This window comes from Quercus robur, chromosome 6 (genome assembly GCF_932294415.1).
Source record: "Quercus robur chromosome 6, dhQueRobu3.1, whole genome shotgun sequence".
NCBI lineage: Eukaryota > Viridiplantae > Streptophyta > Magnoliopsida > Fagales > Fagaceae > Quercus > Quercus robur.
Window position 1 is genome coordinate 2926407 of NC_065539.1, and position 12789 is coordinate 2939195.

General features: G+C 34.4%; 2 protein-coding genes across 2 annotated transcripts; both read right to left on the reverse strand.

Moving 5' to 3' along the window:
- Positions 1 to 613: 613 nt before the first annotated feature.
- LOC126690597 (60S ribosomal protein L30-like) lies at positions 614 to 3351 on the reverse strand. Its single transcript, XM_050385819.1, has 4 exons — positions 3217 to 3351; positions 2998 to 3099; positions 958 to 1026; positions 614 to 875 (listed from the first exon to the last, which is right to left on the reverse strand). The coding sequence occupies exons 1-4, from the start codon at positions 3278 to 3280 to the stop codon at positions 835 to 837; spliced, it is 276 nt and encodes a 91-aa protein (XP_050241776.1). The 5' UTR covers positions 3281 to 3351; the 3' UTR covers positions 614 to 834.
- A 1406-nt stretch (positions 3352 to 4757) lies between these two features.
- Positions 4758 to 10667, reverse strand: LOC126690598 (uncharacterized). Its single transcript, XM_050385820.1, has 5 exons — positions 10116 to 10667; positions 7741 to 9136; positions 6289 to 6489; positions 6047 to 6198; positions 4758 to 5657 (listed from the first exon to the last, which is right to left on the reverse strand). The coding sequence occupies exons 2-5, from the start codon at positions 9104 to 9106 to the stop codon at positions 5193 to 5195; spliced, it is 2184 nt and encodes a 727-aa protein (XP_050241777.1). The 5' UTR covers positions 9107 to 9136; positions 10116 to 10667; the 3' UTR covers positions 4758 to 5192.
- Between the last annotated feature and the right edge of the window lie 2122 nt (positions 10668 to 12789).

Consider the following 12789-nt stretch of genomic DNA (forward strand, 5'->3'; position numbering starts at 1 on the left):
CCGGGTAGAATACAATAAAACCCTTAAGTTTTTTTCTTTCTTTTTTCTTTTTCCACCAATTTAATACATAAAACCTTGTTCTACAGCAATAAACCCATTATGTAAAAGTGAAACGAAAGAGATCTCACTATAAGAGCACAAAGGTTTTAGTACATTCTTTTAATGATTTTGTACCAAAAATAATAATGTTATAATAGGCAGAAAGATGGGTAGAAAGGATAGAATGAATCCATTAGCTATAATACCAAAGTTTATGTACTAAATCGCAATTGCAATAGAAGAAGCGGAGTCTTACTGCAACAATCTAAAAGTTTATACGGTCTTGTCTTAATGCATTTCACCTATTTTTGTTTGATGCCCTGAGAAGATGAATTTTTTTTTTTTTTTTTTTAAGTAAAATACTTGCACTATATCTAATTTGCTCAAAGCCAAAACGACATCATAGGAATCCCTTTGTTGTTACACTTACGCCAACACTAAATCTGGATGATGGTAGGAGTCATAGGAAATTGTAAGATTTTCTTATAATATTCATTTATAAGATCGATAAGCCAGAGACAAGCCTATGTGAACTAACCACTTTATAATACAAAAATAAAAGCTGTGTTGGCTATTTCGGAAGCAAACATGTAAACCTGCATCTCATCCATCAAAGCAAAATTTGCCATTAAATTACAACCATTTGCCGTGAACATCACAAATTGAACAAATATGTGGGATCAAATATCTTGAAAAAATTTAAAAATAAAAAATAAAATAGAAAATTTAGAAAACTGATATAATTCTATTCTCCAATGACAAGAACCTTGGAGGAAGGCTTCTAACTCAATCTGATTAATGGTCACCTGGCAGGGTCTTAATGATATCAGAATCACCTGCAAGAAAAAGAAGAGGTCAATAAATTTCTCAGGCCATTGGCTAAAAGGACAGTTCTAAGACACTAGTATATGGTGTTACCTGGATCAATAATGCTAAGGCAAGACACCCGATAATACTTGCCACAAGCTGTTCCCAAGTCATTATTGTCTAAAAATTAAGGGAAATAGAAAAGGGAGGGGAGAAGAAAGAGAGATTAGTTTCACATCAAATGTACCCAAAAAATAATAAACTTTATAGCAAAGCTATTTCAAAAGATGAGGGAACTTATGATTGATCATTGTTTTGGGTAAACATTATGAACATCACTCAAATATGGTTAGCGTCGGTTGGTGAATTAACAGATATGGAGATAACAGACACAAGCTCTACTGCCCAATTGGACAACAATTCTATAAGATCAATTATCTTTTATCCAATTATCTAATCTTCCAATACTGCAAGCAACTCTAAATCTATTTTGTTTGTGGTAAAATAATTTTTATTGGAACAATTTGTGAGATTAGATTTTGGTATTGTTGATTTTGTGTTCATTGTGTTAGATTTGAGAGATTGTACAATGTTCACCCAAAAAATGTTTTCAGTTGTAAACATTTTTCGTCAAAACAAGCACAGACTTAGAACAAACCAGGAAAACCACCGTAATAATGATATTAGCAACATAATCCAGCCCCCCCCAACTACCTGGCAAAAGTATTAGAAGTCAGCATCCTCTCCCACTTGTGCTTGAACAAAAATAACCCTTATAAAACTTAATGGGGCACTATGGGTCCGTTTGAATAACTGAAAACTGAAATCACTGTACTAAAATAATTTTTAAATGTGTGAATAGTACCGTGGGACCCATTTTTAATGAAAAATTTGTTGAGGTTTGTGGGTCCCGTGAACAGTGCATGGGACCCACTGGTGTGCACAAAAGTAAAAAAACACGGCTAAAAAAAAGAGGAAACGCAGACGCAAGCACTGTTCACATGCCTAAATGCACTGTTCATGGGACATGAACAGTGCAAGAGGCGCTCAGCTGAAAAAAAAAAAAAAAAAAAAACGCAAAACGTGGCCACAAAACGCAGAAACGCAAAATCCAAACACATACTATATTAAATTCATACATTTCCCACCCATTCATTCTTGTTACAATGACTCTAAATTTCTTTCTCTTTCAATCAATCCTTGCAAAGTTGAACGAAAACATCATGACCGCATATCTTCACCCTTTTTTTTCCATCTCCTCCAAAGATCAAACCGTTTTTCTTTATGAGTTCTATACATCTTAATTTATTCTTCAAAGAAACAGATTATCTACAGGTGCTAATTGAGAAGCAGGAAAAATATTAAATTGTTTTTGCAGTGAACAGTGGTAATATTAATTAGCAAGTGGTTTTTGTAGTTTATTGTGGGAAAGAACCTAGAATAGACCAATTGATATTTATGGCATAGTTAAAACTTAAACTCATAGAGAATCTCGGATTCAAGGGGGCATAGTTGTGGGACCCAAATTTACCTAGAAATCTGTGTTTTGCTGAGTTTGGTGAAAAAGTAAACAGTACCCATGAGACCCACTATAAAACGCAGAACACGCAGATTGGGCAAAACGCCCAATCCAAACGCAGGCTTAACGTATATAATGCAACTTGGCTAGGATTGAGCAACCAGCCTCACATTGGGATTCTATTAAATGCACAATCTTTCATGCCGCACACAATGGACATATAAGGGAAAAGAACAATTGTCAATGTCACCAAAATATCATACTACTAAAAATTTTATACCATTTCTACTAAAAGCAAGCACAACAGTCCACATCAACAAATTGACAGACATTGTCCCTAGACAGGAGGGATAACTGACCTACACTCGATAAACACGGTGATTGTATACAAGGTACAACCTGGTTTTTCTACACCAGAATACAGTTCCCACATTTAGCATTTTAAATGGGGTCTACTACACGAGATCATTACATTTTAACATTTGTCGACTATGTTAATACCGTGTCAAATTAGCTTACACGGGCAAATTTCACTTTCAAAAAGCAAACGAAAGTACTTCCATAACAATGCTAACTAACCAAATGCCTAAGCTAAACAAATCAATTCTCAATAAATAGAAATTGAGACTTACTTCCAACAAAATGGTGAACCCCAACTTTGGCGAGCATTGCATAGTACTCAATCTCGGATTTCCTCAGCGGTGGACAATTACTCGATATTATAATAAGTTTTCCTATCATTAATCAAATCGCACCAAAATTTCAAGTCAAATATTCTGTTACAAAATAAATAGAAAACGATAGCAATATAGAAATAAAAGAAAAGAAGAAAAGAAAAAAAAAAAAAAAACCTCTGGAGTTTCTGAGAGAGCGAAGAACGGTTTTGTAGCCGAGCGTGTATTTGCCGCTCTTCATGACGAGGGCGAGCCTGTTGTTGATGCTCTCATGGGTCTTCTTCTGCAACCAAATTCACATACCACAAATATAAATAAATAAATAAAGAGAATCAGAGCTAATTATATTTAATAAAATGCGAAGGCTTTGAATTGAAAAAAAGAGATCGTGTTCTGTTTTAAAATTATATATTAGATTCTTTATCTCTTCTTAACTTTTAAGAAAAAATTTAGCTTTAAATTGGTTTGTAAGTTTTTTTCGGTAAAAATTGGTTTGTAAGTTAACTTCTTTCAATTCATTATATAACTTTTTTTTTTTTTTTTTTAAGCTTAGTTAGAATCGCAACTACTCAATGGTTGATAGACTATCTCAATGGTCAATGGTTAATAGACTATCTCAATGGTTGATATTTGTAATGTGGTTTATTTAAATAATAAACATAGATCATTTTACCAATCATCATATGATGAGTTAAAGAAGATTCTTCTAAATTGATTTAAAGTTAATATTTGACCTAATTTTAACCCAAAAAAAAATTTTCAAAATTAACTTTATCTTTAAAAAAATTTTATAATGAACTGTTAACATATGCTTTAGTTTCACTTTGTCGTCTTAAATAATTTTGTTAAGATTAAAAAAAATGAAAATTTAATAATTAAATTGATTTAATTTAAAAATTAAGGGATTAAATTTAAACGGTTCAAAATTAAAATGATTAAATTTTCACAATTAATATCTCAAGAAACCAAATGTCCAAAGTCTGGTAGCAATTGATTGGCCTTTTCATGTTCGTTCAAATCTTCCCTCTCAACTATTAGATTATAATTTTTTTTTTTGAAGTATTTGAGGAACCACATTAATATAGCCAATACTCTTTTTCTTTTCTTTTTTTCCTTTTTTTGAGAAACAATATAGCCTACTTTGATTCTAGAGAATCATACAAAAATATTTGGAATTAAATAATTTCAATTACAATTGATCAAATTTAATTAAATTCTGCAAAATAGATTCATGTTATAATATTTGTTCCAATTACATTTTCTAATATTGGGTTCAATAATAAATATAACAATCCTCTCTCCCTCCATTTCAAATAATTTTGAGATATAAACCATGTTTAAAGTATAGATTTTCTTTTTTTCAATTAAGGCAAGACAAATTCTAACGAGACACAACTCAATACATTAGATTGCAAGCAATGCACAAATTACTTGGCAGTATTTTTTTTATAACAGTTAAGTTGACAAGCTAGTCCTAACTCTCATCTAGATGCACCACTGAAATCATATTTTTATTTACTATTAACAACTTGCCACATTTGCATATATCAAATTTTTTTGTTCCGAATTTCTTGTAAGGTGTGCCTCTCGAGAAGAGAGATGAGAGGGAACCAATGGGACCAGCCCTCCGAATCTCGATTGATAATAACCCGAACTCCATGGTTCTATGAAGAAGCAGAAAGTTGGCATACAGAAGAAAATACTAATAGCAGTTTAAATGCCTAAAACATGTGCGCACTCATCAACATATAGATCCTACACCTCAGACAAAATCTGAATGTTTGAATAAGACATTATCCAATAGAAATTTAGACACTAACAAATAAAGTTTACAAAGTAAAAACTAAAAACTCTGGTTCCACGGGTAAACAAGATGCCATGGTAATCAGTCCACTTAAAGAGAGCTCTAGGTTTGCAGGGTTCTAACATCAAGTAAAACTTAGCCTCAACCCAAAGCAAACTCCTGGCAAAAAACCCAAACCCAGCTACGAACTGGATCCTTCTGCTTGGCTGGAACAATCTCTTCCTACAAGCAACACCTGCAGACCTGCAAAGATGTAATCATATGATACTTTCTTACCATTATCTAACATACTGAACAACCCATAAGAAAATCCATTGAGCAGGCAAGGGATAGATTATAGCCTGATCCCCTACTGCCTGGTGTTTTTGCCCTGCGCTGTGAGTTTTGCTGCTACTTGTTCTTCTGTCAAAGGCAAATAGTAGATCCGAGGGGTTGCCTTGGTTTTCCGGAAGAGATCATCCAAAGTGACAATAGGAGGGTCAAGTTTCTCCGGAAGTGGAGGTGGAGGTGGAAGTTGAACCCGCTCTCTTGACTGAGGTGGGTTAGACAAAGGTGGCGGTGGTGGTAGAGGAGGTGGTGGTGGAAGCTGCGGCCTATGTTGACGGGGTGAGGGCTGGGGCTGCGAGGTGGGAGGGGCAGGAGGAACAATGGGACCAGCACTTGTAGGTGTAACTGGAGTCTGAGGAGCCTCCACCCGCGATTTCACTTCCTGAGGATCAACAAAGTCAGCCACTAGGAGGCGCCCACCATTTGGAGGCCATTGCAAGTTAAAAACAGCGTTCCTTGTCTCTACAGCTTCTTCCACTGATGAGTACTGCATCACAACGGTTTGCAGAATAGAAGGGTTAGAATTATATTTAAATGATCAAAAATTGAGATTCGTTTATTCATAAAACATAACTAGATGAATGTGAAGGTGATCTTCTTTTGAAGGGAATTCTCATATTTACATGACATAGATCCTAAAATGACTGCTAAAAACACCAGCCTTGGTAGCAGTAGCACAGCAGTACATCCCCCAATTTGGAATACAGAAATATAGTTATGGACTTATGGATTTCTGAGAACGGAAGGCCATTGCTCTCCCCCCACCCCAATCCCCACAAAAATATAGGTTGCCTACTATTGCCACATGATATGCCTGTGCGCACTAATGTGAAAACCTGCTAAGGAATGGTGAGTAGAGAAAAGAATTAGTCTTACAGTAACATAGCAATGGGTCTTGATGTGGTCCATCCAAAAGCTGGTAACACTCCCAGTTTTGCCAAGAAGTTCTTGCACTGCTTTCAATGTAAAGGGACGCAGAAATCGATCAATTCTAAGAGAATTAGTTGGAGATTTTGGTGATGGAGGAACTGCCCATAGATAAAAGGAAGACCATTAATAAATTATATCAACTATTGCTGGAAATTTTCAAATCCAACAAGAAAATGGCAATAACTCACCAACACGTTCCTTGGGAGTATCCTCACTATTTGTAGAGTCCGATCTAGAGAAGTTACGTTTTGTAGCAGCAGACTGGAAAGTGTCCTTCGGCGTAGTTGTAGGGGTAGAATTAGTGCTCTGGGGCTCTGGAACTTTGAGGCCTTCAGATTTCCACCTACGTTGCCTCTTGATTGGCTCACTATTTCCAACTGCTGGTTGATCTGTAAAAACAGCCAAAAGATCATCAAATACAATCAAAAATAAAAATAAAAATAAAAGTTCTCAAAGAAATACGGACAACTTAAAAAATAAAAAATTGGGGAATGAGTGAAGGATTCTAGAGATGTGACAGTTGCCAAGTATTAAATTCCATGAAAATTACAGTTTCCATTGAGTTCAGGCATTTTCATAGGTATATGCCATTTGACTTTTTAAAGGATATCACTTCACATACTTATTTCTTCAAAATTATAATAAAAAGCCAAAAAAAGAAATGGAAAAGCTGAACAGAACTTCAAACAACAACAGACTCCAACGACTCAAATACAATTCTAAGACGCTGACAAATCAATCATAGCATCAAGCTTAAAGCAGGAAATTGTACATCCAACAATTGTAAATTTTAGGCAGAAGACTAGCCGATTTAAATATAATTCATAAGGGCCAGAGTGCTACTCCTATTGAATAAGCTTTTTACTACCATACTAACAATAATAACACATTTTGGACTCACAAACCAATCTTTTACAACCCTCAAAAGTTCAAGTATTCCTCTCCTGCCAAACACATGAGACAACGAGCAATCGTACTCCATATGGAAGCATTACTGCACCTGCTAAACTTGCCCTGCCAACTATCTAAAAGCTCCACAACAACTCTCAGCATAACCCAATGAACCACAAACAGTGAAAAAACCATAGTGAGCTAAGCTTACATAGAATAAACGGTCCAAAGATGTTCAATAGAAAAATATCACTCAATCACTGAAGGCAAATATGGTCTGAAGTCTGAACATATTCACTGAAGAAAAATATCTTAATGATAAGCAATCAAGTTCAAAGAAAAGAATTATTGTTTTACATGATAACCCCACCAAGAGTATATCAAGCCTCTCACAACACAAGATATAAGGTGAGAAGAAGTATAGATATTTAAATCTGGAAGCCATGGCAATGGCAGGGTGAAAACTACTCCAATCTTGATTTCCCTTCATCAAACGATCTATTAAGTACTAACTAATCCACTTGGCAGCTACGTTCAAAGTTAGGGCATTAGGCTTTTTCAGGCATGAAAATAGGGAGAAGTATCAATGTAACATATGGAAAAGAAATGATAAGAGTAATTTTCAAAACAAAACAACTTAAAACTTCAAGACAATGCAAAAATAAGGAAGTTAATAAATGCAATAAATTTATTGATTAAATAAAATAATGATAATAGCAGTTAATAATGACCCTGACTCCAAGCCTTACCATTGAATTTTCTTTTCTCAGCAGGTGCAGCTGGATGACTCTTACTCTCAACATTGACTTCCTTTTTTTCAGCAGATAAAGCATCCCCAAGAACAGCAACATGACTTTCCTCTTTCACAACATGACTTTTCTCAATCTTAATTTCTACTTCTTCAGAGTTATACTTAGAATCAATTTGCTTACTCTCCAGCACATCCTCTTCCATGGAATCATCACCAGAACTCCTGTCCAAATTTAACTTTTCAGAGTACCCTACATCTGCACTATCAATTTTCTTGTTTATATCTGCATCTGTAGCATTGCAGCTATCTTTCCCTCCATCAGATGCCTTGTTCTCATGTGGCTCCTCAACATCCATTGGATGTGATTCACCACCAACTGGGACAACATGGCTGGATGATGGTTCCACCATCTCAGGCTTAACAACATCTAGTTCTAAATTGACATGATCAGCAATTACATTATCCTTTAGTTCAATCGTTTCATTAATTGACACAGAATCAGTAGAAATAGAATCAGATTTTACTTGAGACCCTAAAATAGGGCTGACTTCAGATACCTGGTTGTCTGGAGTAGAAAGGTCGAGCATGACACCCTCGGATGGAGGATTTAAACTCTCATTTTCCAGCTGGGGCTTTGATTCCTCACTCTCCAACTGGGGCTTTGATTCCTCACTCTCCAACTGGGGCTTTGATTCCTCAATCTCCAGATGGGACTTCAGATCATCATTTTCCAGCTGGGATTTTATGTTTCCATTCTCCTCGTGGGTTTCAACGTTCTCTGAATCTTGCTCACTCAACACTACCTCAGATACCACAGTCTCAGTTACTTCAATGCTGGTTTCGACAGTGGTTGTCTGAACAACTATCTCCTCTTCCACCCTAGAAGAATCAATATGACCAAGCATGTCACTTTCCTCAACTTTTTCTTGATCCAAGGTTGCCTCACTCTCATTAATATCAACCTCAACTGTAACATCATCTGCATTTTTGTTCTTGTTATTTTTATCACTGTCATCTGCAAGGTCTTTATCAGTTTCTGCAGCAACTTGCACTGACTGCACATCTTTTGATCCAACTACAGATTCAACTCCACATTCAAATCCATTATCCGCATCCTTTGCAGCCTTTTCCATTTCAGCAAGCTTTGCTGCATTTTCCATTTCGGCAAGCTTTGCCGCATTTTCCATTTCAGCAAGCTTTGCAGCATTTTCCCTTTCGATGAGAATAGCTTCATCCAGACGTTTAATCAAATCAGCCTTTAAACCAGTAGTTGTTAATCTCCTTCTTTTAAGCTCCTCTTTTAGCTCTGTAACCTTCCATTGATCAATTGGTCGATTGTCAAGAATTGGATACTGTGATGACATCTTTTCCAAATAAAACTCACCTTCACAACCCTGATTAAGCATTAGAAATGATACACAATCAGCCACTTAAAGAGATTAACATAACCAAAAAGAACTCGGAAAAAACAATAAGAGGTAGTCTCCAACCAGTACTAACACAGAACAATTACTTAAAAATAAGAGTAATAATCCGCATCATCTCATAAAATAGTCACAATCTGGAAACCATATCGGAAGTGCAGAGATAACAACCAACTGCCTAAGCAACTTAACTTACATATAGCCCAAGGGTAATGTATTTCTCACATACAAGTAGGAGAAACAAAATAAAAACGAAAAAAAAAAAAAAAAGGGGCAAAACCATCAACCATTTTACTGTAAAAATACCACACAATACATTGTATAAAAACCCGCATACAGGATAATAAAACAAAAGGCAGAACCAAACCCAGATACAAAAACACTCCATTTTGTTACAACAAAAATGTGTAAACTCTCCAAGAAGGAAAGCTATTGGGTGTAAAAATAAGCACAAGCTAAGAAGCAAGGACACAGACAGAGACACAACACGGTAGGGACATGACACAAAACCTCAACATGTCTTTAGCTATATGTTATTTATATATACACATTTATATATATAAATATTATTTATTTATTTGAAGTTCTCAAAATAAATAACAACCATCAAAAATCCTAAAAGATCTAAAAATCATAGATTATTTGTAGATAATTAATAAATTTTCCCCCAGGCTTTTTAGACCAAAAGCCTCAACAAATTAACACAATCCCACTACTTAATCATTCAAATAATGCCCTCCCAAAAAAAACCCCCAAAATCATTATCAAAAGATAAACTTTCAAACCAAACTCTAACGCGATTTCTTAGAAAATCATGACATATTCCACGAAACCAAACAAGACTTATACAGAACACAATGCCAGAGAAATAAATGAAAAAAAAAAAATAAAATAAAAACCCTAATTAATTGAAGCAATGACGAAATATAGGGCAAAATTAAATACTCACAGGAATATATAGCTGAGAATCGCGGCGTTGGAAACAGTGAAAAAGCCTAAAACTTCCTCAAGGGAAAGGAGATGATATGTGAAACCCTAAAATTTCACAACACAAAACCCACACATTAGAGCAAAAAAGAAACAACTCGCAGTTTACAACAACAAAAACACACACAAATTAACAAAATCCACACTATAAACACTCTCAGATTTTCGTTAATCTTCGTTTTTTTTTTTTATAAATTAAGGCTCCCCCATAGAAACCAAAAAAAGAAAAAAAAAACTCTGCCTCCAAAGCGTTTCTTTTTTTCTGTTTCCTAAAAACCAAAAAAGAAAGAAGGTAATAAAGAAAACACGGAAAACAGATTGGAAGCAGAAAGTTAAAAAAAAAAAAATTAGAAAACCAAATTGGTTTTTATTGTTTTTGTTTTTGTTTTAGGGGATATGGTTTGGTTTCTAGGGTTTTTATTGTGTTTATTTTTTTTATGTTTCGAAGTTGTGTGCGCGTTTGTGTTTTTTTGAGAGGAAGGGAGGGATGGGCGAAAGAGTACGAAGTTAAAGGAGGGGTTTGGGTTTTCCAACTAAAAATACTGATTTTTAGTTACCTATTTGACGATTTTGCCCCTTGCTTGGTACACGTGGAAATGAATGCTTCTCACATTTTCGGCTCGGCTCTGTGAGTTTTTTGGGTACCTTCAAATATTGACGTGGCAAGAAATAGAAACTTTACTCTTTTTTTTCTTTTTTTGCCTTGTGCTTTCGAGAACAAAAAAGTATTTCTCTCGTTTGAGATAATTCACAAATTTTCTATTTATCTTACCTTTAAATATTGACGTGGCAAGAAATAGAAACTTTACTCTTTTTTCTTTTTTTGCTTTTTGCTTTTTGTTTTCGAGAACAAAAAAGTATCTCTTGCTTGGGATGGATCACAATTTTTCCATTTATCTTTGAAATCAATAAATTTTCTCTTTTTATGTTTAGGGAATGAGCTAATACCCCAATTTTTACTTTCTAGTTAAATCTAACAAAATTTTGTAAAGAAATTATTAATTATACACTATAAAGTAGGGAAAAAATTGAATATTGCATTGTTGTTTTCTTAAATTGCATTTGTAATGATTGTAACTAGTATGTAGCTCCGTGCTATCGCACGGGAATGGATATATTATTAATCATGAGTTTATTCATGTTTAAAAGTCTCAATTAAGTCTAAATTCATATTATTAACCATAAAATTTTATTAACAAAACTTAGCAGTATATATATTTTACACAGAAAGATGAACCTTAGTGACAATGTTTATCCAAAAGATCCATTCACGCTTTTGAATCTTCAATCTCTATTGGTGATTGAAATTTTCGCAGCTTAAAAAATTTAAAATTAAAAAAAAAAAAAAAAAAACCCCTCAGAGTTGTACTCATTTTGTAGTTTTACGATGGGTCATTTTGTAACATGATGACAATTTGTGTGAAGAAAAAACCTCTGAAGTTTCATGGCTAATAAAAAAAATTCTCTCCAATCTCTTTTTATAGAGAGAGGGGTTTGTGCGTGTTTTTATACATCCTTCATAGTTGTATTATCATGAAGCAGGTCCAATGGATTTAGATTGGTACTACTGATTCCCAAAGCATGAGTGTTTAATGTGTTATTAATTTCATCTCATTGGCTTCTGCACATGACAGCAAAATTAAAAATAATTAGATTGTACACGTGTATAGTAAAATTGGACTCCAATTTTCAGATTCTAATTGAACAATTGGAATGATAATATATGATAGTAACAACAATAGGAAAATTCAAATAAAATTTCGAATTAAATTGTAACAATCTGAATAAAAAATTACAGTAGAGAGACAGGGTGGAGTGATCCACTCCAAGAAGGAGACCAAACTTGCGTAAATATAGAATAATAAATCTCTCTCCGGAAAATTTACATTGTTCATAACCTTTACCTTCACTGAACATTTTAAAAACATAGTGACTTACATCTGCCATCCAGACATCTACAGTCGGGTCCTCTCCAATTCGCGTGAGATTCCATTATCACTAAGTTCCTTTGCAGCCTGCAAAAAGTATCATCCATCGGTCCACAGCAGTGCTTTCTTCATTGTTATAGGTACCAAACCTGAACAAAAAGTCAAATATAAGGATAGTGAATTTTAGGCATAATATGCATCTAATCACATATTAGCAATTTATAACAAATGTAAAGATGCAAACTTTGTAAGTGAATAGTAAACAAAACTCAGTGTCAGAACCAAGAAGAAAGCACTTTAATCCAAAACTCAGTGCAAATGTAAAGATGCAAACTTTGTAAGCAATTTATAACAAAGATGCAAACTCTGGCTTTGCTATCTTTTTGGAAATTATGCAATGTACCCAAACCAAGTTCTTATCACCGATATTAATCGCTTTGGTTTTCACGTTTGACTACAAAATCAAGAAAAAACTTAATTAGCACAGTAACTCACTTGACCCGATACATAGAAGTGGTTTTAATGAGAATGAGCTCACATACATTTAGCCACATGATGCAAAATTCAACTTCAATTTCAGATTCTAGACACATGGCACAAAATTAGAGTTATAATTTGGAATTCGATCTCACACTCTCTCTGCTTCACCTATTATTTTATATATAGATTGCATTGGATTTAATTTAAAAAGTAATAAATTGGAGGTGT

Excerpts from the sequence above, each read along its gene's own strand:
- LOC126690597 (XM_050385819.1), bottom strand. The coding sequence starts at position 3,280 with ATGAAGAGCGGCAAATACACGCTCGGCTACAAAACCGTTCTTCGCTCT. Across the intron at positions 1,027-2,997 it reads GGTTCACCATTTTGTTGGAA|ACAATAATGACTTGGGAACA; the intron begins GTAAGTCTCAAT and ends CTTAATTTTTAG. Across the intron at positions 876-957 it reads CCTTAGCATTATTGATCCAG|GTGATTCTGATATCATTAAG; the intron begins GTAACACCATAT and ends TTTTTCTTGCAG.
- LOC126690598 (XM_050385820.1), bottom strand. The coding sequence starts at position 9,106 with ATGTCATCACAGTATCCAATTCTTGACAATCGACCAATTGATCAATGG. Across the intron at positions 6,490-7,740 it reads TGAGAAAAGAAAATTCAATG|ATCAACCAGCAGTTGGAAAT; the intron begins GTAAGGCTTGGA and ends CTGTTTTTACAG. Across the intron at positions 6,199-6,288 it reads TACTCCCAAGGAACGTGTTG|TTCCTCCATCACCAAAATCT; the intron begins GTGAGTTATTGC and ends ATCTATGGGCAG.